At 45.8% G+C, this 23,928-nt stretch overlaps 3 protein-coding genes across 5 annotated transcripts in view; 2 read left to right on the top strand and 1 right to left on the bottom strand.

The window, feature by feature from the left end:
• Positions 1-3,985, bottom strand: part of PIP5K1A (phosphatidylinositol-4-phosphate 5-kinase type 1 alpha) — a 33,673-nt gene extending 29,688 nt beyond the window's left edge. Inside the window, exon 1 of the mRNA XM_044672680.1 lies at positions 3,709-3,985. Coding sequence (XP_044528615.1) covers positions 3,709-3,985 — 277 coding nt within the window. The remainder of the gene's footprint in view (positions 1-3,708) is intronic.
• Positions 3,986-8,223: 4,238 nt separating this feature from the next.
• Positions 8,224-18,294, top strand: VPS72 (vacuolar protein sorting 72 homolog). 2 transcript variants are annotated; one of them, XM_044672679.1, is made up of 6 exons: positions 8,224-8,407; positions 15,290-15,442; positions 15,654-15,768; positions 16,988-17,164; positions 17,444-17,588; positions 17,766-18,294. In XM_044672679.1, exons 1-6 carry the CDS (start codon positions 8,291-8,293, stop codon positions 18,151-18,153), a joined length of 1,095 nt encoding a protein of 364 aa, XP_044528614.1. In that variant the 5' UTR covers positions 8,224-8,290; the 3' UTR covers positions 18,154-18,294. The 2 variants fall into 2 exon arrangements, with proteins under 2 accessions (XP_044528614.1, XP_044528613.1); XM_044672678.1 differs by having other exon boundaries at positions 17,444-17,590; positions 17,729-18,294.
• A 497-nt stretch (positions 18,295-18,791) lies between these two features.
• On the top strand, positions 18,792-23,655 carry TMOD4 (tropomodulin 4). Of its 2 annotated transcripts, XM_044676152.1 has the most exons (10): positions 18,792-18,873; positions 19,809-19,946; positions 20,162-20,318; positions 20,839-20,955; positions 21,217-21,306; positions 21,453-21,583; positions 21,680-21,787; positions 22,333-22,476; positions 22,699-22,843; positions 23,542-23,655. In XM_044676152.1, exons 2-10 carry the CDS (start codon positions 19,824-19,826, stop codon positions 23,562-23,564), a joined length of 1,038 nt encoding a protein of 345 aa, XP_044532087.1. In that variant the 5' UTR covers positions 18,792-18,873; positions 19,809-19,823; the 3' UTR covers positions 23,565-23,655. The 2 variants fall into 2 exon arrangements, with proteins under 2 accessions (XP_044532087.1, XP_044532088.1); XM_044676153.1 differs by lacking the exon at positions 21,680-21,787 and having other exon boundaries at positions 21,453-21,562.
• Positions 23,656-23,928: the final 273 nt, after the last annotated feature.

Below are 23,928 nucleotides of genomic sequence, written 5' to 3'. Positions count from 1 at the left end.
ACACACACACACACACACACACACACACACACACACACACACACACACACAACTTCTCCATTCTCAAAATTCTGTTTGTAAAAAATTTATTACTTTTGTAGAATTGGAGGCAGAATAATGAGATCTAAAATTACCTGCACTTGATTAAACTCTAGGTAATATACATTTACATATTTAATTTTCCCCTTTAACTTTCGATTACAAGATGGCTCACTCAAGTCTAAACTTCTTGTCACACATAAGAAAGAAAAATAGAAAGTGGAGAGAATCTGTCAGGTCAGCCTAGAAACTGTTTATGATCTATACAATGAAACCAGGAAAAAAAAAAAAAACACCCTCAACAAGAAGCGCTGCACTATGAGGTTATCAGATTACAGCAGAGTTTACTGGCTAGATACTGCTAAAGAGAACAAAAGCATCACAGCCATAGATGGAAGAATAAGCCCCAAAGCAAAATCCAAAACAAAAGTGACCCAGTGCCATGTCCTCAGAGTTTTTTTTTTATTTGGTGGTTAGAGAGTAGACTAGATGGAATCAAGAACACAGCTGTGAAGCTACCTCCAGGTCACTTAGTGTTCCTGATATAAAAAAGAGAATGATGACAATTTCAGACATATGTTGTGATGACTGTTTAGAAAGCATTGCTCACCAAATGAGACTGCTTGTCTGGTCCTTCAGGAAAAAGCTACGGTTTCATGGATGTCTAAGAAATCAAATGCATTTCTAGAGGAGTCAGTCTTCAGTCTCCTGTACTTTGTTTATTTCAGCTGACCAGATTTCTCTAACTTCCAAATTAAGCTAATAATAGGAAAGATCTGAAACTTTTCAATAATGGGAGTGAAGGTTGTAGACTAGGTAGTATATTTCAGTGCCTCCGTGGACTGAGAAAGTTAAAGGGGAAAATTAAAACTGGAAACAAAGATTTGGGATATAGACTCTGCATACTGTGTGTGACAGATGGTTGCACTGTCAGCTCTTACACATCATCTTTAATTTTATTAAGATGGGTCATTGTCCCAAATAACAAAGACTGGAGAGGAAGAGAAAATCTCTCACACAAACCAAAAAGTTCAAACAAAATGACAAACTCTTGCCCCTGCTCATGTACAAAATATAAGAATGAACTCAATAGTGGCTGCTTTAAGATGTTTACCAGGCTCTCCAAAATTCAAACATGTTAATTAATTACCCCACTAGGAAGAGATGTTAAGCAACTATTACAGCTTATAATTTGTGACACCCTGTATTTCAGTTTGTAAACTGATCATTAGGGAACAGCCCAGGACTGATGGGCAAACAATCTAAAAGCAGGGAGGAGATTGAATTCTAAGGTTTAATAATGGTGGAGATCAACCTTCTTTTGAACACTGGCCTTTCCCGGTGGGGATGCTAAAGCTTTGGAACACACATAGATTGAAGAGTAGCTCCTCTACAAAGGGTTACTCAAATCCCCACTCCCTTCACTTCAGTTTCAGTCTTGCTAGAAAACATTGCTCATGGAATCCCAGAGTTTATCTTCATTTGAGGAGCATCAAAGTGAAGAAATGATTAATTTATTCCAGAGAAAAAGAATACATTTTATGTTCACCGAATGTTCTCATATCATATATGTATATCTAAAAAATCATAAGTTATCTCCTATTTATGCCAACATCCTAATTCCTGTAGTCAGATCTCCAATCACACACATAATCTCTTTCTTATTAGGTACTTTGCATTAGGATCAAGTGTCAAAGCTTCTGAAAAATATATGCATGGAGGGAAAAAAAATCAATAGATTAAAACCAAAAGTACTTTATACCCATCTAAATAAGGAAAAATGCATATTACATTTGTGCACAAGCATGCTTCTCACCTCAACTTTTCAGACACATTATAGGAAGCAAAATAATTATAAAAGTAAAAATAGTTTGGTTACAGCTTTTTAAATAATTTTCCTGATAAAAGAGAGAGGGAAGACTGGCCTCAGACACTTAGGCTGTGTGACCCTGAGCAAGTCACTTAACCCCTTATTGCCTAGGCCTTACCACTCTTCTGCCTTGGAAGCAATATATATATTGATTCCAAGGTGGAAGGTAAGGATTTCTAATAAATAAATGAGAGAGAAAAGTGATAATTATACCAAATTCTTAAATTCCTTAAAAAAGTTGTACAATTTTGTACAATTTTAAGCTGAATATTTTTATGCCCATTGAAACATGTGTGACAAAGTACAACCCAAATCTAACATTTTCTGGTTAAAAACAAGAGAGCTAACAATACATACACAATAAAAAAAAAAAAAAAAACACTTCCAGCTGACAGGACATAAGGCTGACCACAAGACATAAGATCCCACAAGTGTAAGGTCTAAACAGTAATATTTGAGGAAGGCTAGAATTAGGATTTTTTGTAACAGGAAAAGGGGGTGGGGAAAGCATCATTAAGTGACAAAAAGATGTTTCCTCCTTATTGTTAAACCTATCCATCTGGTCAAACTCTTCAGAAAAGTCTAAATCAAAATTTTGGAACACAAACATTAAACTCTCACAAATAATCCCATAGTAACTGACCCTCCTGTTTTTCTGGCTAATAAGTCTGATTAAAGACCCATATACATCTTCTCTATTTTTCCCATCTGTACTTGGGGATCAGACTTCTAAGAGAGGTCCAAAAACAGTCATTTTTATAGTGTCTCTCAAATTTAAAGTGAATACCCAAAATATGTGCAACATAAAATTTCCAATTAATAAGATGTCTAAGGCTCTAAAGTTAGCCACTGGGCTTATTAAGAGTGTGAAAGTTAAGTCCCTGAAAACCATCCAAGAATGTGAAAGCTAAGTGCCTGAAAAACATCCCATCTATTCAAAATGGGGAGAAAGAGGAGTAAGAAGGAATGAAAAGTAGCAATCAGAACATGGACATCACCAGCAAACATTTAAGGTAGAATTTTAGGTAGAACAACCAACATCCAGCAGCATTCCTAACTCACTGGAGATGGTAACAATACCTATTTCATACCATATGTTTCCAAAGAAAGTACCCTCACCAAAAGTTTTCTTAAAGATTTTTAATCAATCCCCCCGCCCATTGCACCATTCCTTTTCCATCCCTGACTCACATCCCCTTCCTCCTCCAACACCACACACTTTCCCTCCCACATACACTCTGCTGTTTTTCTCCTTCTGGGCTCCTCACATCTTGCTGCTCAGCACACTTCCAATTCCCCCCAACAAATTCTTCCGTCTGTCCCGATACCTCATCAATGGCCCCGACCCCTCCCCAAGGCCACAAAAGCACTTTGCCCACCGTTTCGACCCCCCCCCCAATCTCCTAACAACTAACCTCCCCACCTCCATTGCAAGCCGAGGCCCTTCCTTAGCCTCCTGGTTTATCTTTAGGAGACTAATTTCTTGCACTCCTCGAGTTCTTTCCCCTACTGTCTTAGCACCCACCTTAAAGGCCAAGAACTCTTCAACCACTTGGAGCCCCACGTTCCCTTTGGGGATCAATGCGCTTTCCTCTGGGCGCCCCACCCCATACAGATGCGCCCCTCGGTTCCAGCCCAGACTTTAAACTTTTCCACCAGTGAGTCCCTGCTCTGGGTGCCTTTGCTACCCCTACACCCCTCTGGCCTCGACCCTAGCCCACTCCCCGGCGGGTCCCGCTCCCAGCTCCAGCCCCTCTTCCGGTCCCTCCCGCCCTCTCACCCCTCCCCCTGAGCCTCACCGAAGCTGGAGGAGCCGCTGCTACTCGCCAACTCCAAGGAGGTATTCCCGGCCGACGACGACCCAGAGGACGACGCCATCTTGGCAGCCCCCTCTCCCCCCGCCACCCTGGCGCTCTGGCCTCCTCGCAGGTCGGGCTCTTCACCTTCCCGGCGTCGAATCTCGCCCCCTAGGCTGCGTAGAGACTCCTCTCCCCACCGGCCGGTGCCCCCTCCTCTAGGGCCACCCTCAGATGCGTCCCGCCGGCTCCGAGACCGGCTGAAGACCGCACCATTCATCTGGTACAGGGGGACTCAACCCTTATTTTGGGTTCCTCTACTTTAAAGATCTCGGAAGGAACTGCCTTCCCCCCTCCACCCTGGAAACTCTTTGGTGTCGTCCGGACCTCTTTGGCCACGCCTTCGGGCTGAACCACACCTAAAGGGAAAAGGGGGCGTGAAAAGTCCCCTGCGGAGCGAATCCCTAACTATGGCCACAGACTTGTTTATCGTCCAACTCCGCAGCTCCACACTCAGTGTCTAGGAAAATCCGGGCCGCGCGCATGCGCCTATCCTCCTTCCTACTTCGCCCGCGTTCCAGCCCACACTTTCAGTGGGCAGGCACAAAAGGGCGGGGAAACCAATCTGAGCGCATCTGGAGGTCACATGACGCTGGCCTCACACGCCCTAACAAATCCCCAGAGGCCGAGGGAGTGGGGGTGGGGGGAAGCTGCGCCAGCTTGGCCTTCCTACGCTATGGTGGCCTAGGTGGGTCAGTTTGGGTGTCTGGCTATGGAATGGGCTAACAAGTTGAGGATCCTGTTAGCGTTCAGTGTCAAAGGTCACCGATGGAGGGAAAGAGCCCTTTGCAAGAGAATTCACAGATAGTCTAGGAACTTGAGTTAGGACACAGGTCAAACTCCTAGAGCCCCACCTCAGAGGAGCCCTAAGGCCCATGTCCAAAAGGTCTCCACCCTCCTCGGTTATCCGTCACGTTTATCTTTTCGTGCATTCTTTCATTCGATATACTTTGGGCTCATTCTGAAGCTGTTATACCTCTTTCAGAAGCTTCTTAACAGAAAACCTGATGAAATATATTCGAGGTCAGCTCTATCTCCACTATAATGTTTCAATCCTTTAATTTTTTTACTTGGGGAAAGAATGTCAGCACTGGATGTTCAAGGGCATCCACCCCAAACATATATGCACCCCATGAACTTTATTGTATTCCTCCAAGTCAAGAACTATCGTAATTGCTCTCTGCTGCCACCTACTGTACTATATTTTTGTTTTTGTTCCTCCTCCTTTTCCCCATATAAGGTTTCCCAACCCAAGCTGTACAAAGGGGAGAAGAGGAAAAAGTTTGCTACATTGGGGAAAAAAAATCATTGAATTTAGAATCAGGAAAGATTTGGACTAGCTGTGTGGCCTTGGCCAAGTTATTTAACTTTTTGGTTAGTCTTCTAGTTGAGTTGCATCTGACTCATGATCCCGTTTGTGGTTTTCTTGGTAAAGATACTGGAGTAGTTTGCCATTGCCTTCTCCATCTCATCTTTATAGAGGAGGAAACTGAGTTCAACAAGGCTAAGTAATATGCCAAGGGTCAAACAGCTAGTAAGTGTCTGAGAATTGAATTGATTTGAATTCAGATCTTCCCGGCTCTTGGCCCAGCACTCTATCCACTGAGCCACCTAGTTGCCCATAACCTTTCTCGATTCTATTATTTCATCTATAAAAAGGAGAGAGTTAGATATGAGTTTATGAGCTGCTATGAGTATTGGAGATTTTGAAAATGACTGCTGCATTCCTGTGAAAATTCTCCCAGAACCTAGGGTTCTCCTAAGAAGCTTAGGGTTCTTTTCATACTCTGACTCACGTCTATATCCAGCAGTTTTGATAATGAAGCTGAGACTGAATTAAAGTTGGATAGATCTCCATGAATCTAACCAAAATATGACCAACATTTGGCCACGCGAAGGAAACCTGTCACCCTCAGCAATATATCTGGATAAAGAAGGGAATAGGATTTGGATGACAAAATTCAGATTTCCTGAAGAACTCTGTCTTCCAGCTTCATTCTGGGCTAGAAAATCTTGGTTTTCTCTGTGTACTAGAGAAGGGACCACAGTATAGAATAATAATATATTCCTAACAAAATAAGAGGGATCAGGAAATGAAGAAGGATCTAATGAGGGATTCCTCCTTCTCAATCTTGACTCATGCTGAGGCAAGTATGTTGCTTATCCAGGCAGCCCCCCCACCCCCACCCCCTTCTTTGGAACTCTCTGTTTGAGTCATATCCCAGATCTTCCCCAGCAACATTCCTGGCATAGCACATAGGAACACACGATGATGTGGCAGGGTGTGGGACTAAGGGTAGGGCAGTTTGGCTTTGCACTCTTCAGGAAGTGGGGAAAGGGGCCAATCTACATTTCCACTAGAAAAGGGGAAATGGCATGGTGTCTCTCAAAGAATAATGGAGAGAATTGAAAATCACATGAGACAGTTTGATATGGTTGAAGAGCCTCAAAGTGTTTTCCAAAGCTTAAAATGCTATATAAATATCAGCTTATACACATAGACTTCTACTAGAGAAGCACCTTCCAGGATACTAGAATAGCTTAGAGTGTCTGGATTAAGAACAGGGGCAAAGAAGATGCAAGAAGTTTAAGAATTCTTTTTTTCTCTCACAATAATATTTTAAACTTATAAACTGGAAGCAAATCAACAGGAAAAAAAATTTAGCATTAAACTCTAACCTAGTTATCCCTTACAGGTTGTACTAGATTGTCTACTGTGATATCTTTTTCATCTCTAAAACTCTTTGGTTCTGTGCAATTTCCTCTTGATCTTTATTAACATATATAAGGGTCAAACCCATTGACTTGCCTACTTAAAAATAATTGCTTTTTAAAATTAAGAATATTTTTTGATTGAATCAATCAGAACCAAGAATGAACAGGGCCTATATGCTTTATATCCACAAACACTATACTCTATAAAACTGCTATGTTACTCTAACCTTTCTAGTAAATTGACTTTTGCCTAAACCACAAATTGGTATTAACTATGCATGTATATAATATTTATTATTTGGGGTAGATGAGGCATTCAGAGAGGACTTGTCAAGTTATTTTTGGGGCTGCTCATGCACCTTTGGTGTCAACCTGGCACCCAACTCAACTGTGTCCCCAAGAGGCTGTCATGGCAGATGGGTCAAACTAGATGGAGAGTAACTGACAGGCCTCAAGACAACTATCCCAGGCACTGAAAACTTCCCCCTATCAGAATCAACAGATGAAAATAGTTTGTTCCAATGGCCATGAAGGCAGATGAAGTTGGTACTGTGATGTGCTTAGAGCTTGTTCAAACATCTAAGTTAACAAGGCATCCTGGGCCATCACCAATAACTTTTGTCTTGTTTCTGGACTTTGATGACTCTGAAAGAGAGAGTGAGGCTGATAACTTTGTGAAAGTCTTCCTCATTTAAATCTATCATGAGCACCCCTGATGTTATTGGTTCTTTTTTAAAACAAAGGTTGAGTGGAAGCTATATGAAGTTGATGGTCAAGACTTGGAGTCAGGGGACTTAGGTTCAAATCTGGCCCCAGGATACTTCCTAGCTATGTGGTCCTGACCAAGTCACTTAACCCCATTCCCTAGTCCTTAGAAATGATCCTAAAACAAAAGGTAAGGATTTAAAACACACCCAAATACGCACACAGTGGATGAACAACAGCTATCATATTTGGTATATGTCAAACCTTAAAGTGTTATATAAATACTATTTATCTATCATCATGTATTTCCAGAGGAGTTGTAACAAACAAAAGATTGCACAATGTCTCATATATAATTATAGCTAACATTTTTACAGTATAGTGCTTACTATGTGGCAGGTACTTTTACAAATATTATTTCATTTGAGTCCCACACCAGTCCTATGAGAAAGGTGCTGTTCTCATCCTCGTTATATATATTTATACATATATATGACATATACACAATAGAATCATTCTCTTGTGTTGTTCTTAACACACCATTTCACAGAAACATAGTGCCATAGTCCACACATCATTTTTAATAGCTTTGTTGACAAGTCAGTCCTTAAAGAAGGCTATCTGATTCCTTGTTTTTGAAGGCAAAGACAACTGGAAAGGCCAGTGAGACAAGGACTGTGTCTTCAAAAGCCTTGAACTGGTTCTAGTTCCTTCCTGCCATTAACTTGCTAGATGACTGTTTCTGTTCTTTAAAATGAGGCTGAATGACATGGCCTTCCAGTTCTAATGCCACCGCCCAAAGACAGTTTGGGCTCAGACCTCAGCCCTCTTTCAAGAAGTTTACTGGAAACTGTGGAGAGCTTAAGGCTGTGGAGGGAGGAGAAGTGGACCGCCCCAGAAGGTGGGGGGCGGGGCCATCGAGGTTCTGTCAAGGAAAAGGAGGGGCCGAGAAGTGGGGAGGGGAGGAGTAAATGAGTGCTCGGTGCTCGGTTGTTTCTGTCTGTGACGACTTCCCCTTTCCGGCGACGAAGCTGGGCAGGCGGAAAACGCCGAGCGCCGAGCGAGCCGGGGGCTGCCGCTGGTGACGGCTGCGGCCGGAGAAGGGATGAGCTTGGCCGGGGGCCGAGCACCCCGGAAGACCGCAGGGAATCGATTGTCTGGGCTCTTAGAGGCAGAGGAGGAAGATGAGTTCTACCAGACCACTTATGGGGGGTTCACTGAGGCAAGATCTGGGCCCGGGGAGGGGGCGGGGCTGCGCGGAAGGGTCTGGAAAAGGGGCGGGGGGGCGCTGAGGGATGCCCCCCCACTTCCTGTTTCCCTACGGGTAGTTATCGGGAGGGGAGGGCAAGGCTGGTATTTTGGGGTCCTCCACGTTTCCGAGCCATCATCTAGGCCTGAGTTCCGAAACAACCTTAGATACTCACTGGCTATGTTGCACTGGGCAAGTCACTTCACCTCCCCCTGCCTCAGTTTCCTCATCTGTACAGCCGAGAGGAGAATGATAATAGCCAGCGTTTCCTGAGCGCCTTATAAATGTTTCACGATGGCACCTACCTCTCAGGATTGTTATGGGGATAAAATGAGAAAATATTTTTAAAGCGCTTTTAAAATCTTAAAAGGTTATATAAATGCTGGCTGTCATCATCATTATTCCCAGAGAAATTATAGTGAATATTAAAGATTGCAAAGCGCCTTATGCATAGTAGTTATTGTAATAGTTAACATTTATATAGCTCTTACTATGTGCAAATATTATAGTCTTTACAAATATCTCATTTGAATCTCACCTAGTCCTATGTCATAAATGCTGTTATCCTCACCATTTTACAGATGAGAAAATTGGACACTGAGGTTCCAAGAGGTTAATTAGTAACTAGCACTTATGAAGCACTTTACAAATATCCTATCATTTAAACCTCACATCAGACCTAGAAAGTAGGTACTAGTATTATCTCTACAGAAAGGAAACTGAGGCTCCAAGAGGTTAAATGGCTTGCCCAGTTCAGTCTTCTATTTTTGGATTTTTTTTTTACTCCAAGGGGAATGTTCTTACCTGCTAGTTGATTAAGAAGGGTCCCTAAACAGTTTGGAGATTATTAAACAATTAGTTTGTGAACACTTAGGAAAGTGGTGATCACCCTGAACATGTAATTTGCATGAGAATAAGTGATAGTAATTACTAAGAACAAGAGGCAGTTAATAGTGTAGTGGGCAGAGCACTGGGACCAGAGTCAGGAAGACTTGAGTTCATATCCAGCCATAGACACTAGCAATGATCCTAGGCAAAGTCACTAAAATGACTACTTGCCTTCAATTCTTCATCTGTAAAATAGGGATAATAACAATACTTATCTTCTTTCACCTTAGAATTCTATGTATAGGGGGCAGCTAGGTGGCTCAGTGGATTGAGAGACAGGCTTAAAGACAGGAAGTCCTGAATTCGAATATGACCTTGACACATCCAAACTGTGTGACCCTGGAAAAGTCATTTAACCTCCACCACCTAAAAATGAAGGCAATCTGGCATAATAGTAATTACTAGCAGGTTCTTTCTATTAAATATTTTTCATCAAATATGTGGATTAAGGTACAGATAGTAGATTATCAAATTTGTAAGTAACACTAAACTAAGAGAAAACTTTGAATGACCTACATAGGGTTCAAAACTTTTGGTCTGTGGATGTATCATGAAATTTAATAGAAATAAATGTAAAATACAGCACTTGGGTTAAAACTTCAACTTTATGGGTACAGAATGGGAGAGTTCACATGAAACAACAGTTCCTCTAAAACCGTTCCAGAAGATTTCACAGAATCACATTTAGAAAGGAATCTTGGTGTTTATCTAGTCCAACTTTACCCAAGTAGTAAGCCCCTCCACAATATTTCCAATAAGTGCTTGTTCAGCCTTCTGGTCATTGAATATCTCCAGTGATAGGGAACTCAGCACCTCTACTTAAGCACATTTCAGTTCTAGTTCAGTTCTGAGTGTTAGGAAGTATTTCTTTGCACTGAACATTAATCTGCTTTTCTGTATATTGCATTCATTGCTCCGATTTTATGCCTTCTCTAGCAAAGCCAAACAAATCTAATTTCTCTTCTGAGAGCCTTTCATGTACTTGAAGGCAGTCACCGTGTCTCCATTAGTCTGCTCTAGGCTAACTGTCCCACTTCCTTTCACTGATTGACGTTGAGCATGTTTTACAGTCTTGCCACCATCCTAGTTGCTCCTCTGTTTATGATCAGTGACCTTCTCAACTACACCTGACTGAACATGGTACTCCTTACCTGAACAGCCTGAGCAGGCTGCAGTAGAACTTGTTTTCTAGACCCTGTGTCTCTGAAGTGATCATAAAATGGTGGCAGCTTTATTGGCTGCCACATTACACTATTGACTCAAATTTAGCCTCACATTCACAGAAACCCCAACTCTTTTTCACATGAACTTTTATGTAACCACTCTTCCCCATTCTGTTTTTGTGCAGTTAATTTTTTTGAGCCTAACTCTTGGGCTTTATCCCAACAGTCATCCCTACTTCATTCACTGAAAAGTCAGTGCAAATCATCATTGAGACATGGCTGCCAAAAAAATAATTTGATTTTAGGTGGCATTAAAGAGAGTATCCAGAGGGAGGGAGGTGCTAATCCCAAAGCAATCTGTAGGAGTCATTCTTTTGACGTCATCACTGAGGTCAGGAATAGGGGGTTCAGTTTTGAGAATCACATTTAAGAGACACTGACAAATGGGAACAGATCCATTGAAGTATATCATGGATACCATGGAAACCATATCTCTTGAGCATCAGTGGAAGGAACTGGCTTGTTCAGCCTGGAAAATCTTCCTACGGGAGGGCTTTGACTTCAGATATTTAAACATCTCTCAGGGAAGAGAGACAGAACCTGTTGTATTTTGTTCCAGAAGGAAAAACTAGGAAGTTGCAGGAGGCAAGTTTTAGTGCAGTATAAGAATTCTTTTTATCAATTAAAGTTATTAAAAAAAAAAAAAGGATTGACTGCCTTGTGAAAAAGTGAGTTTCCTATCATTAGAAGACTCTTTAAGAGGATATCCACATGCTGAGGATATTTTAGAGGGATTTCAGCATTGAGTAAGGATTAGTTTAAATCAGAGGTATCAGACATGCTCAAGTTCTGCCTAAACCAGATTAAAATGTAATTGCTGGAACAGCTAAGTGCCTCGGTGGATTGAGAGCCAGGCCCAGAGACAGGAAGTCCTAAATTCAAATGTGGCCTCAGGTACTTCTTAGCCTATGTGACCCTGGACAAGTCACTTAAGCCCCATTGCCTAGCGCTTACTGCCCCTCTGCCTTGGAACAAATACACAAAATTGATTCTAAGTTGGAAGATAAGGGTTTAAAAAATGTAATTTGTAAATATTTGACAAAATAAATTTAAAAACTGACAAAAAATAAAAATAAACAAATAAAATTAAAATAAAAAAATGAAACAAAATGATGCTAATATATGGTTTTCCAGGTCAATATGTGCCAGCATTGATCTTACTAGCTTCTGTTTCTATTTGAGTTTGACTCCACTGAACTAAATGAAGCTCTAGGTTTTCTTCTAATTCTAACACGACTCTAGTTTAAAAAATCTGTGACTTTCTCAAGGTCATCCTACCCTATTCCCTACTATTATTCACAGATACATAGAGACATGTTTGATATTGAACTTGTAATCTTTCCTCTAAATCCATTTCTTCTTCCAGACTTGCTTTTCAATTAATATTATCACTATTCTCTCTCTTTTCTAGGCTCAGAACCTTGTATTCATCCTGGACTTCTTTTCTTCCCATATCTAATCAGTCACTAAATCTTATTGGGTCACATTCTATTCACACTTTTTGCCTAGGCCTTCATGAATTACCTTAGGTCTCTGTCCCTTCATTGCGGAAGTCTCTTAACTGGCTTTCCTTTTCTGTAGTCTAACCTCTTTACAAATTTCCCTATAAGTTCTACCAGTTTAACCTTAAAACACACTTTTTCATATTCTCAAACCCTACCTTCTGGTCAAAAGCTTTCAAATGTTTCATGTTATTTTCAGGATAAAGAATACTTTTCTTAGGCTGGCATTCAAGGCTTTCTACAATATATTCTTTTTTTTTTTTTTTTTAAACCCTTATCTTCTGTCTTGGAGTCAATACTGTGTATTGGCTCCTAGGTGGAAGAGTGGTAAGGGTGGGCAATGGGGGTCAAGTGACTTGCCCAGCTGCCCCCTCTCTACAATATATCCTTTTTTTTTCTCTTTTTAAAAAATTTTTTATTTTTAGAAAATTTTTCCATGGTTATATAATTCATGTTTTTACTTTACCCCCTTCACCCCCTCAAACCCTACCCCCCCCCCCAGCTAACTCGCATTTCCACTGGTTTTAACATGTGTGATCAGTCAAAACTTATTTACATATTATTGATAGTTGCATTGGTGTGGTCTTTTCGGGTCTTTTCGGGTCTACATCCCCAATCATGTCCTCATCAACCCAAGTGTTCAAGCAGTTGTTTTTCTTCTGTGTTTCCCCTCCTGTAGTTCTTCCTCTGAATGTGGGTAGCGTTCTTTACCATAAGTCCCTCAGAATTATCCTGGGTCATCGCATTGCTGCTAGTACAGAAGTCCATTACATTCGATTTTACCACAGTGTATTGGTCTCTGTGTACAATGTTCTTCTGGCTCTGCTCCTTTCATTCTGCATCAATTCCTGGAGGTCTTTCCAGTTCACATGGAATTCCTCCAGTTTATTATTCCTTTGAGCACAATAGTATTCCATCACCAGCATATACCACAATTTGTTCAGCCATTCCCCCATTGAAGGGCGTACCCTCATTTTCCAGTTTTTTGCCACCACAAAAAGCGCAGCTATAAATATTTTTGTGCAAGTCTGTTTATCTATGATCTCTTTGGGGTACAGACCCAGCAATGGTATGGCTGGATCAAAGGGCAGGCATTCTTTTATCGCTCTTTGAGCATAGTTCCAAATTGCCATCCAGAATGGTTGGATCAGTTCACAACTCTACCAGCAATGCATTAATGTCCCAATTATACAATATATTCTTAACAACCTTTTTTTATCCTTATTTTTCCCTACATAGATCCTTTCACTCAGATTAGTTGAATCATTTGTCTCATAATTATACCAAAGTCATTCTTGCTTTTACCTTTGCTAACCCAGTGCCTAGAATCCTGAATCCCCTTTCTCCCTCTCATTTCCTTGTTGGGTTTCACTTCCTCTAGGAAGCCATTCCCAGTTACTCCCATCCTTAATGATTGTATCCTACCTAAAATCTCATAAAGCTTTTTGTCCATATCTCTTATTTAAGCACTTATAAAAGGTGATCTTTCATTACTAATCACTCTTCATAGGCAGTGATATACTAGAAGAAGCCCAGGTCTTCAGACCCCCAAATCTCAGCTTTTCTACTTATTAGCAACATGAGCTTAGACACATCACTTAAATTCACTAAGCCTCAGTCTCCTTATTTGTAAAGTGGCCGTACTTGTGTTTCCCATCTCGCCACATTGTTTTTAGGATCAAAGAAGAGAGTGCATGTAAACTGCTTTGTAAACCTTTGTGAAAAAGACCTCTGTGATCATGAGCTATTATTATGATATGCTGTCTTCTTAACCAGCCTGTAAAATCCTTGATTAGACCATGTCTTATTCATTTAATCCCATGAACATATTAGGTGCCTAATAAATGTCTATTGACAGTGAGCATCTGGCAAGCATTCAGAACCTGTGATGAACAAACACTCTGCAAGGCACTATCAAGTGTGGTCTCTTGGAGAATTTCACCAGTAAAAATGTGTGTGTGTGTACACACATATAGACAGTTATATTTTTATACACACACACACACACACACACACACTGAAAATGAATGCAAGGTAGAATATGCTGAGTATGTAAGGGAGGTACAAATAGCTATGGGAGTTTAGAAGAGGGAAAAATCTTGGAAATTGAGTAGAAATAGGTCAACTCACTTTATAGATGAGGAAGTTCTCAGAGACTAAACAGCTTGTCCAGGGTCACACTATTAAATTATTAAAGAAGGAGGGCTTGGACTCAAAAGCCCTGGTCTTGGATTCTAAGTCCAGTGTTCTTTCCAAAAAAAAATAATGGGGCAGGAAGATGGCTCAATGGATAGAGAGCCAGGTCTGGAAACAGGAGGTCCTGGGTTCAAATATGGCCTCAGACTAGCTGTATGACCCACTCCTCTTTTGCTTAGGAATGGATACTTAGTATTAGTTCTAAGGTAGAAGGGCAAAGGTTTAAAAAAAGAGGGAGTGGATAATGCCCAGATGAATTGTAATATTTCTTTTTTTTTTTAAACCTTTGTCTTCCACCTTAGAATTAATACTGTGTATTGGTTCCAAGGCAGAGGGGTGGTAAGGGCTAGGCAATGGGGGTTAAGTGACTTTCTCAGGGTCAGAGAGCTAGGAAGTGCCTGAGGCCAATTTGAACCCAGGACCTCTCATGTCTAGGCCTGGCTCTCAATCCACTGAGCCACCCAGCTGCTCCAAGAATTTTAATATTGATAAAGCATGTCCCTATTCATCATTTTATTTCATCCTGATGGGGTAGCCAGGATAGGTATCAGTGTCCGCATTTTTCAAGAGTAGATAACCAAGACTTGAAGAGATTCAGCTTATCCAAAGTCACAAATAATAGGTGTTGGAGGCAGAATTAGAAGTCCTCATTGTTGGAAGTGGGGATGGGAGAACACCCAGTGGACTCTGTCTGGATGGTCTTCTTGGTGGAGGAGAGATGATCATAATCATAACAATAGTTAGTACTTAGCATGATCATAGACTTACTATATGCCAGGCTTTACTTATAATCTCTCATTTGATCCTCACAACAACCCTGAGATGTAGGTGCTATTGCTATCCCCATATCAGGAAACTGATACAGTCTGATACAGTCAAAGTTAAGTGACTTGTCCAGGGATATGCAGCTAATCTGAGGCTGGATTTGAACTCAGGTCTTTCAGACTCCAGGCCCAGTACTCTAGCCACTGAAGAAGAATTATATCCCTAACCCATGAGTGACCATGTACAGTGTTGACCAAATTCCCATTTTCTTCCTCCTCCAGGAATCTGGTGACGATGAATATCAGGGGGACCAGTCAGACACAGAGGATGAAGTTGACTCTGATTTTGACATTGATGAAGGAGACGAGCCTGCAAGCGATGGGGATGGAGATGAACCCAGAAGAAAGCGTCGTGTAGTCACCAAGGCCTACAAGGTGGAGTGGGGACCCTGGGTTTGGGGAGGGCCTGCCCCAGCCCCAGCTTCCCCAGATTCTAGTGGCTCCTGCTGCCTTTCCCCAATCTTCTAGGTTTTTCCTATTCCAACTCAAGTCCCTCAGTCTCTAGGCTCCCTTCTGTAGGCCCCAGGTTCTTGTTCCTTCTCCTTATCCCCTCAACCCCTGCTCTCTGACCCCAACCTGCCCCCAGGAGCCTATCAAGAGCTTGAGGCCTCGAAAAGTAAGCACCCCCGCAGGCAGCTCCCAGAAGGCACGGGAGGAGAAGACACTGCTACCCTTGGAGCTGCAGGATGACGGCCTGGACAGTGAGTAGGGGGCTGTTTGGAAAGGATGAGGGGGGAGGCTGTCTTAGTGTATCTTAGCCCACCATCTACTCTTTCACCACCATTCAGAAATAGACTTAGAGGATTGCAGTGGAACCAAAAATACATCCAGGGTTAACTCCATGCTTACATGTATGAGGTGTCCTGTGAGTACACAATAAAGAACGAGTGAAAGGGGCAACAGGGTGGCTCAGGGAATAGAGAACCAGGCCTGGAGATAGGAGGTCCAGGGTTCAGATCTAGCCTCACACTTCCTTGTTGTATGACAAGTCATTTCATCCTATTGCCTAGCCCTGACCACTCTTCTGCCTTAGAACTGATACTTAGTAGTGATTTTAAAGACGGAAGGTAAGGGTTTAAAAAAGAACAAGTGAAGAAGAGACTCAGTTCCTTCCACCAGAGAGCCAAAGCCTGATTTGTGAGCAAAGATTTGTCAGTAGAATAAATGCCTTTTAGCCGGCTCTTCCTTTGGGTGAGCCACTTGTGAACTAAACACAGTAAATATTTCATTCCAGAATTTCTTCTGGCTCTCAGCATGCTTCTGGCACACATTTCCTTGTGTTCAGAGAATGGAAACAAGATTAGGATTAGCTACATAACAGCAGAATTAGGAAAATAAATATTTTACTCCTGGAAAACCATAAAGTATTTGCAGGCTGCCTGTTAATTCTGTGGAGGTGATTGCTCTGTAGTTCTCTGCCTTCATAGGTAATCAAGAGAAGGATGATGAGAGGATATGGAGGAGAAAAAGATGATCTAGCTTAACTCCTCCATTTTGCACATGAGGAAACTGAGGCTCACCAAGTCACCAAGGCCTCATGGCTAGGAATGAGCAGAGCCAGAATTTAAGAAGTAAATAAAAGGGGGATAGATGGGGGTGGGGAGCAGGTAGGTGACTCAGTGGATGGAGAGCCAGGCCTGGAGATTGGGGGATCCTGGGTTCAAATGTGACCTCAGACACTTCCCAACTGTGTGACTCTGGGCAAGTCACTTAACCCCCATTGCCTGGCCTTTACTGATCTTCTGCCTTGAACCAATACACAGTACTAAGTCTAAGATGGAAGGTAAGGGGTTTTAAAAAGGTGTCGTTGGGAATTTGCTGCTTTGGGGAAAGGAGCTGAGAGCATGTGAGTGGGCGGGCTTCTTGGAGGAGGTGGTCCTGAGTGACAAAATGTCTCCCCTTCTCTCTCCATCTATCCAGGCCGGAAGTCAATGCGCCAGTCTACGGCTGAGCACACTCGCCAGACATTCCTCCGGGTTCAGGAGCGGCAGGGCCAGTCGCGGAGGCGGAAGGGTCCGCACTGTGAGCGACCACTGACCCAAGAGGAGCTCCTCAGGGAAGCCAAGATCACAGAGGAGCTCAACCTGCGTTCCCTGGGTCAGCAGGGAGCCTGGGGGGCAGTGGAGGGGAGACAGGACGGCAGAGAGAAATTGGAAAGACCCAGGGACGGAGACAGGAGGTTTGGGGTGCAGGTGGGGAGACCCGGGACTGTGTGAATGACGTGGCCACGGTATATCCCCAAGAGGAGGCTGTGAAGGCTGGGGATGATGTGGGGGAGCAAGGCATGAGGGAGGCTGCGGGCAGTAAGGGATGGCTAAGGGCAGCTGGCTGGAGGAGCTCCAGTAGGGAGGGTCTGACTTCCCCTCCATCTCCCAGAAAACTATGAACGGCTGGAGGCGGACAAGAAGAAGCAGGTTCACAAGAAGCGTAAATGTCCGGGGCCGGTGATCACCTACCACTCCATGACGGTGCCCCTGCTGGCCGAGCCCGGGCCCAAGGAGGAGAACGTGGATGTGGAGGGGTGAGTGGGATGGTCCCCCCTGGGCCCTGTCCCCGGCCCTCCCCTCCCTTCTCTCCCCCTTGTCCCCGGGCTGGCCAGCAGAGCCCCTGGTCCTGGCCATTTTCAGCGTCTGTCCCTCATGGTTGGGTCCCCCATTCCCCCTCTCTGCCTCCTCCTCATAGTCTTCCTCTCCATCAGGCTTGAGCCCACCCCTGTGGTGTCGGCAGTGGCTCCCCACTCTGGAGCGGGGCCGGTGCTGCCCCCTGCGCGGTGCTCACGCACGTTTATCACCTTCAGCGATGACGCCACGTTTGAGGAGTGTTTTCCTAGGGGAAAGCCCCCCAAGATCCCCGTGCGGGAGGTGTGCCCCGTCACCCATCGCCCGGCCCTGTACCGAGATCCCGTTACAGATATCCCCTACGCCACGGCCAGAGCCTTCAAGATCATCCGCGAAGCCTACAAGAAGTACATCACGGCCCACGGACTGCCGCCCGCTGCCTCCGCCCTGGGCCCCGGCCCGCCGCCCCCCGAGCCCCTCCCCGGGCCCGGGCCCCGGGCTCTCCGCCAGAAAATCATCATCAAGTGAAAGGCCGGCCGGCCTGGGAGACCTGGCGGCCGTCACCTCGCCTCGCCCTCTCGCCCTCTCGTGCTCCTCCTCCTTCCCTCACCCCGAGCCACCTGCCCGGGCCTGTCTGTATTTTTTAATCTAATAAAAATTGGAAAACTCCCTCGTGCCCGCCTTCTGTGGAGGGAGGAGATGCCGGGCCGCTCAGGGGGTCTCCCCGTCCTCGGCTTAGCATCTACGCAGGAGAGTGGACAGGGCCAGCCTGGGGAGCGAAGAGACCTGCTCAGGGTCACGCAGCCCCGAAGGATCTGAGGCCACACTGGAACCCAGGACCTCCAGGCTCCATCCACTGGGCCTCCAGCAGCCTCCTTCCATTTTTCCGATCCAGTCAATCCATAATCCATACGTAGTTCACATCGGGGTGGCCTTCCCGAAGGCAGGGGCCGGGTAGTTCTTATGCCTCCGTGTCCTCAGTGCCCGGCGTGTCCTAAGTGGGCCAGCCAGGACGCCCAGGCCAGAGCAGTTGTCATGGCCAGTACCAGCCACCAGGGGGTCTGGGGGCCGGGCTGGGTGTGTGTGTGGGGGTGTACATGCGATCTCCCACCCCCACCCCCCACCTGGCCAGAACTAAAATAATAAAATGCTGAGCTCACCGCTCCCCCTGCCCCCTCCCCCGGCACAGGGCTCCTCCTGCCGCCCGGCCAGTGCCCAGGCAGAGCAGACAGACCGACAGAAGGGGAGGTGAGAGGGGAGGGGGCGGCCAGGATCCGCGGGGTGTGGGGGAGCCTGGCTGGGACCCGGGAGGGGTGGGAGAGCCCCGGGGAGTCCGGAGCACAGTGTCCGTGTGGCACACCGTCCGTCACTCAGGCTGGCTTTCCAGCCCCCAGGGTGTCTCCACCACTGAGGTTCTGGGTGGTCTACACAAGTGCGGGCATGTCTCCCCTCCCCGCCTTAGGCCCCCACCCAGTGTTTCTGGAAGAACCTGACCCCAAATGACAAGGCGTGAAGCCATTCCTCCCTCATCCCCCAAAGAGGGCCAGTGTCACCTTCTGCTAAGGGCAGGCACGACCCTCCAGCCTCGGCTTCCTTGCCCGGTCCATCCTGGGGGTCCCTGGGGTTTCCCTCGGCCCTGAGCCCCAGCTCTCTGTGAAGTCTCACGCTTGAAAGGCACAGGACTTGTGCTTCAGAGGGGGCTCCCCCAAGCCTGCCCCCATTGCCTGGGGAAAGAGGAGCAGCTGGCTCCAGCTTGCCATTCCCTCAGCCCTCCAGGCTCTCCCTGGCCTGTCGAAGGAAGGGGCTGGATTGACTGAGAGGGGGGAGGGGGAATTTCCCCGAAGCTCTCCACCCCCCACCTTCCATAGGAACTAGGCAGGGGCCCAAGAGATGTTGGCCAGGGCCCCAAGCAGCTGTGTTGGGGGGGAGAGGGGCAGGAGAGGTGCTGACGGGCGGCGAGGGTGTGGGCTGGGTGTGTGGGCTGCTGCCAGGGCTCCTTCCCATAGGGTACTAGCCTGAATGCTGGGGATCCTCATCTGGGCTAAAAGGAAGCTGGAGAAGCAGGGAGGGAAAGCCGTCACTTCTTCCTGCCTCCTGCCTCCTGCCTCCCCCAAGCATCCTGTCACTTTCCCTTCCTTCGCCCATCATCTCTCTTGGTCCAACAATTCCCCCATGTTTCCTAGGCTCTGTGGAACACCATGTCATCCTACCGGAAAGAACTGGAAAAGTATAAGGACATTGATGAAGATGAGATCCTGAGAAGCCTGAGCCCCGAGGAGCTGGAGCAGCTGGACGCTGAGCTACAGGAAATGGACCCTGAAGTAAGGCCATTGGACGGGAAGATGGTCTACACAGTGGGGACCTGAAGAACGTCCTTCAGGGTTCTAGACTCTAGGGAGGTGGGACGGGGAATCCCAGAGACCGAGGGGGTCAGAAGGGGGATTTAAAGAGGCTTCAGGGAACCCTAAGGGTGTCCCAAATTTGGGGGTGGGGAGTCTGAGCTGGTACTTCCCCCCTACTCCTACTCCCTCCCAAGAACATGCTCCTGCCAGCCGGGCTCAGGCAACGTGACCAGACAAAGAAGAGCCCTACAGGGCCCCTGGACCGGGAAGCCCTGATGCAGCACCTGGAACGGCAAGCCTTGGAGACTAAGGAGCGAGATGACCTGGTGCCCTTCACAGGAGAGAAGAAGGGTACAAGAACCTTAGTGGGGCACTCGGCCTCTCACCCTGCTATTACTTCATTCTGTATCATTCACAAGTCCCCATTTCCCCCCTCTCCCTCAGGCCCATCATTCCCATTTGCAAACCCTGTAGTCCAGCCATTCCATATTCCTTGGGTTCTGTGAAGTACTACTCCACTGGAGGTTAGAGGAAGAGAAATCCCAACATCCAGACCTTGAATTCCTCCCTCTTGTTGCCATAGAGACCCAGAGATGCTATTCTCTAAGTCTTCCATTTTTCCCAGGAAAGCCATCTTTCCTCTCAGCTCTGAGTCCCACGTATCTTGACATTCTAGACTCTAGGCATTTACTCCTCTGTACTAACCAGAGTTTAGGCGTTGCCAATACCCAGCCTGACAGGAGACCCAGATCTTCTTATAGAGGACCTAGGAAATGCCGGAGCTTGGGTAGGGAGGGTGAGGGCAGGCAGGAAACCAAAGTTATAGGCTAGAAAAAATGTTTCCCTTTGCTGACTTCCATCCCTCTGCCAGGGAAACCATTCATCCAACCTAAGAGGGAAATCCCTGCGGAAGAACAGATCACTTTGGAACCTGAGTTAGAGGAGGCATTGGCCAAAGCCACAGATGCTGAAATGTGTGACATTGCAGGTGGGCAACCTGGGGTCAAAAGAGGTGGGACTGGTCATGAGGCATGTGGGGAAAGAAGAAAACATTGAATTAATAGGGTGTGGGACAGGGGCTAGGAAACATCCTAGGCTAATCACGAGAGGAGTTATCAATCCTGGCTAGGCTGAGGCCACATCTTCTTCCCCTCCCCTGCCCCCAGACTCAATGCCAGGAAGATGTGTGGGAGGTATATTGTTATCACTCCTCCTCCTTCTCCCATGTGTTCCCATTACTATCCTCTAGCCATTCTGGGGATGTACACACTGATGAGCAACAAACAGTACTACGATGCCATCTGCAGTGGAGAAATCTGCAACACTGAAGGAATCACCAGTAAGTGTATGCTAAGTGCTTGGCATGAAAACCAGGGGGGCTACTGCAGTGAGGACAGAAGGGTGGGCATAAGGGCCAACAGGAATAGTACGGTAGCAGGGATGGGGGAACATGGGGGATTCCCCCTTCCTCTCCACACTTTCTAGGTGTGGTACAGCCTGACAAATACAAGCCAGTACCAGATGAACCACCAAACCCTACGGACATTGAGGAGACGTTGAAGAGGATTCAGAGCAATGACCAGGGGCTGGAGGAGGTGAACCTCAATAATATGCAGGTGCTAGATTTGATTCCACCCCCAAGGAAAATGATTCATTCCAAGAGAAGGCCTCATTAAGGAGAGAAACCTGAATATCTCCTTTCTGACTGATAGGACATTGCGGCACCCACTATTACTGAGCTGTGCCAGGCAATGAAGGGGAATACCTATGTCCGGAGGTTCAGCCTAGTAGCTACACGAAGTGGTGACCCTGTAGCCAATGTGAGTCCTGGGGACTTATCTTAATTACATTCCTCTCATCTCAGCTTGAACCCCGAAGTATACCCCCTACCCTACCCCTGGATTCCTTTCCCCTTAATTGTCCCGTCTCCCCATTCTTATTACCGCCAAATACATGAAATCATAAGCTTATATGGTTAGAAGGAAAGATCTCAGAGGTACTCTAGTCCCAACTCCATTTTACAGTTGAAAAGATGAAGGGATCACACAAGAACCAACCTATTCTCTTCCCAGAATGGCATGTTTCTCCCCAGCCTGAGAACTGACCCAGGCCATAGCAATGAAAGGACTCATGACCTCTAGGGTACCTTCCAGCTCAAAGTCTATGAGTCTATGAGTTACACAAAACCCCTCTCTCCTCAAGAACTATACTATGTTCCTTTTTTCCTCTCATTTTGTCTCACTGGGCTCCACTCTGCCTTCCTTGTCCTCCAGTATCCCTCCCAGAGACTTGTTTTCCATTTACTCCTCGTTCATTCTGCTCCCAGTGACATTTGCTCACTCCACCCCACGTTCCTGTCCTTCAGGCTATAGCTGAGATGTTGCGGGAGAATCGGAGCCTTCAGAGCCTCAACATTGAATCCAACTTCATCAGTAGTGCAGGGCTCATGGCTGTGCTAAAGGCTGTTCGGGAGAATTCCACACTTACTGAGCTAAGGGTGGATAACCAGGTTAATACCATCCTCCAAGACATCTCCTCTTTCCCAAACCCTAAAGAATCAAGATGGCACCCTCGACTATCCCAGCTCTGGAACACCCTTACTCCCGACCTCTCAGAGATGCCAGTAACCTTGGGGTGATAGTCAATGACCAGAGCGGGTGATAGTCAATGACCAGAAGGGCCTCTATTCCCTCCATGTCAATGACCCCTGCCCCTGCCCTCAACCTTCCAGCGTCACTGGCCAGGTGATGCTGTAGAGATGGAGATGGCTGCCATGCTGGAGCACTGTCCATCTATAGTACGATTTGGATACCATTTCACACAGCAAGGACCTCGGGCTCGGGCAGCTCGAGCAGTTACCCGCAACAATGAATTACGTGAGTGACCACTGAGTTGGAGGGAGGAGGGGACCTTTCAGGGTTAGTTCTTCCTACATTAAATTCAGTAAGTGGCTGACTCAGGAAATTCCAACAGAAATTTGAGGAGCCATGCTCTTTCCACAGATGGTTTTGAGTGGCTAACCAAGTAGTGGATAAGGTACTTCCTGTACACATTGAGCCTTTGATGGATTTGTGATCTCCCTTCAACTGTACAGATCAAAACCCAGTCATTTCTTATCCTTTGGGACTTAGTCCATGTCCTTCAGTAAATCATTCAGACAGTCCAGCTAATGTGCTTCCTTTAGACATCTTGTCATTGCAGGGCTATATACCAATGGAATGTAGGGGCTGTCTATCCCTTATTCCGTGATCTCATACATGAGCAAGCTCTCGCCTTCTGCATTTCTTTCCAGTCCATAAGCTTGGCTTCCTGCCTGCCCTCATCTCTCTGATGAAATTACTTCCACACAGATCCCTAGGCAATATAAGTGTCCAGAGAGCAGATCCTGGGAGGCGGAGGGCAGTTTTATAAGGGGAATAGGGGAGCCCAGAAGGTAGATGTTCTAAGGTGCTATCTTCCCAGGAGTTCTTGGGGAGGAAACAACCAAAGAAAGATTATTCTCCTGAACGGGATCAAAGCAAGAGCAGGATCAAAGCAAATACAGACCTATTTCTTATTTTTCCTACCTGTATAGGTCGACAGCAGAAGAAGACATAATGCTGTTCTTCCCTGTCATTTAAAGCTGGGACCCCTGGATGCTGGAATTCCCATCTCCCCTTCCTGTAAATAAAGGTCTTTTTGCCCACTTCACCTGCCTCTTTCCTTGGCCTGGGACTGGGAAAGTGTATGTGTGCGGGTGATCTTGGCATTAAACACTACCCCCTTCCCAGGGTGTCTGCCAGTTCACTAGGGGATTATTTATACCCCAGAGATCAGCAGGTTCTAGGCTCAGGTTACCACTAAGGGGAGGGAGAAATCCTTCCCTTTACCAGTCCTCTTATGCCTCTGACACCACCTCCCACCCCCCCACCCCCCCACCCCCCACACAAACACACACCCTTCTCTTTATTTCCACTCAGTG

This window comes from Gracilinanus agilis, chromosome 4 (genome assembly GCF_016433145.1).
Source record: "Gracilinanus agilis isolate LMUSP501 chromosome 4, AgileGrace, whole genome shotgun sequence".
Taxonomy (NCBI): domain Eukaryota; kingdom Metazoa; phylum Chordata; class Mammalia; order Didelphimorphia; family Didelphidae; genus Gracilinanus; species Gracilinanus agilis.
This window is presented reverse-complemented; position numbering and strand designations above follow the sequence as displayed.

Excerpts from the sequence above, each read along its gene's own strand:
- VPS72 (XM_044672678.1), top strand. The coding sequence starts at position 8,291 with ATGAGCTTGGCCGGGGGCCGAGCACCCCGGAAGACCGCAGGGAATCGA. Across the intron at positions 17,165-17,443 it reads GCTCAACCTGCGTTCCCTGG|AAAACTATGAACGGCTGGAG; the intron begins GTCAGCAGGGAG and ends TCCATCTCCCAG. Across the intron at positions 17,591-17,728 it reads GAACGTGGATGTGGAGGGGT|CTCTCTGCCTCCTCCTCATA; the intron begins GAGTGGGATGGT and ends CCCCCATTCCCC.
- TMOD4 (XM_044676152.1), top strand. The coding sequence starts at position 19,824 with ATGTCATCCTACCGGAAAGAACTGGAAAAGTATAAGGACATTGATGAA. Across the intron at positions 20,956-21,216 it reads TGAAATGTGTGACATTGCAG|CCATTCTGGGGATGTACACA; the intron begins GTGGGCAACCTG and ends ACTATCCTCTAG. Across the intron at positions 22,477-22,698 it reads AGCTAAGGGTGGATAACCAG|CGTCACTGGCCAGGTGATGC; the intron begins GTTAATACCATC and ends TCAACCTTCCAG.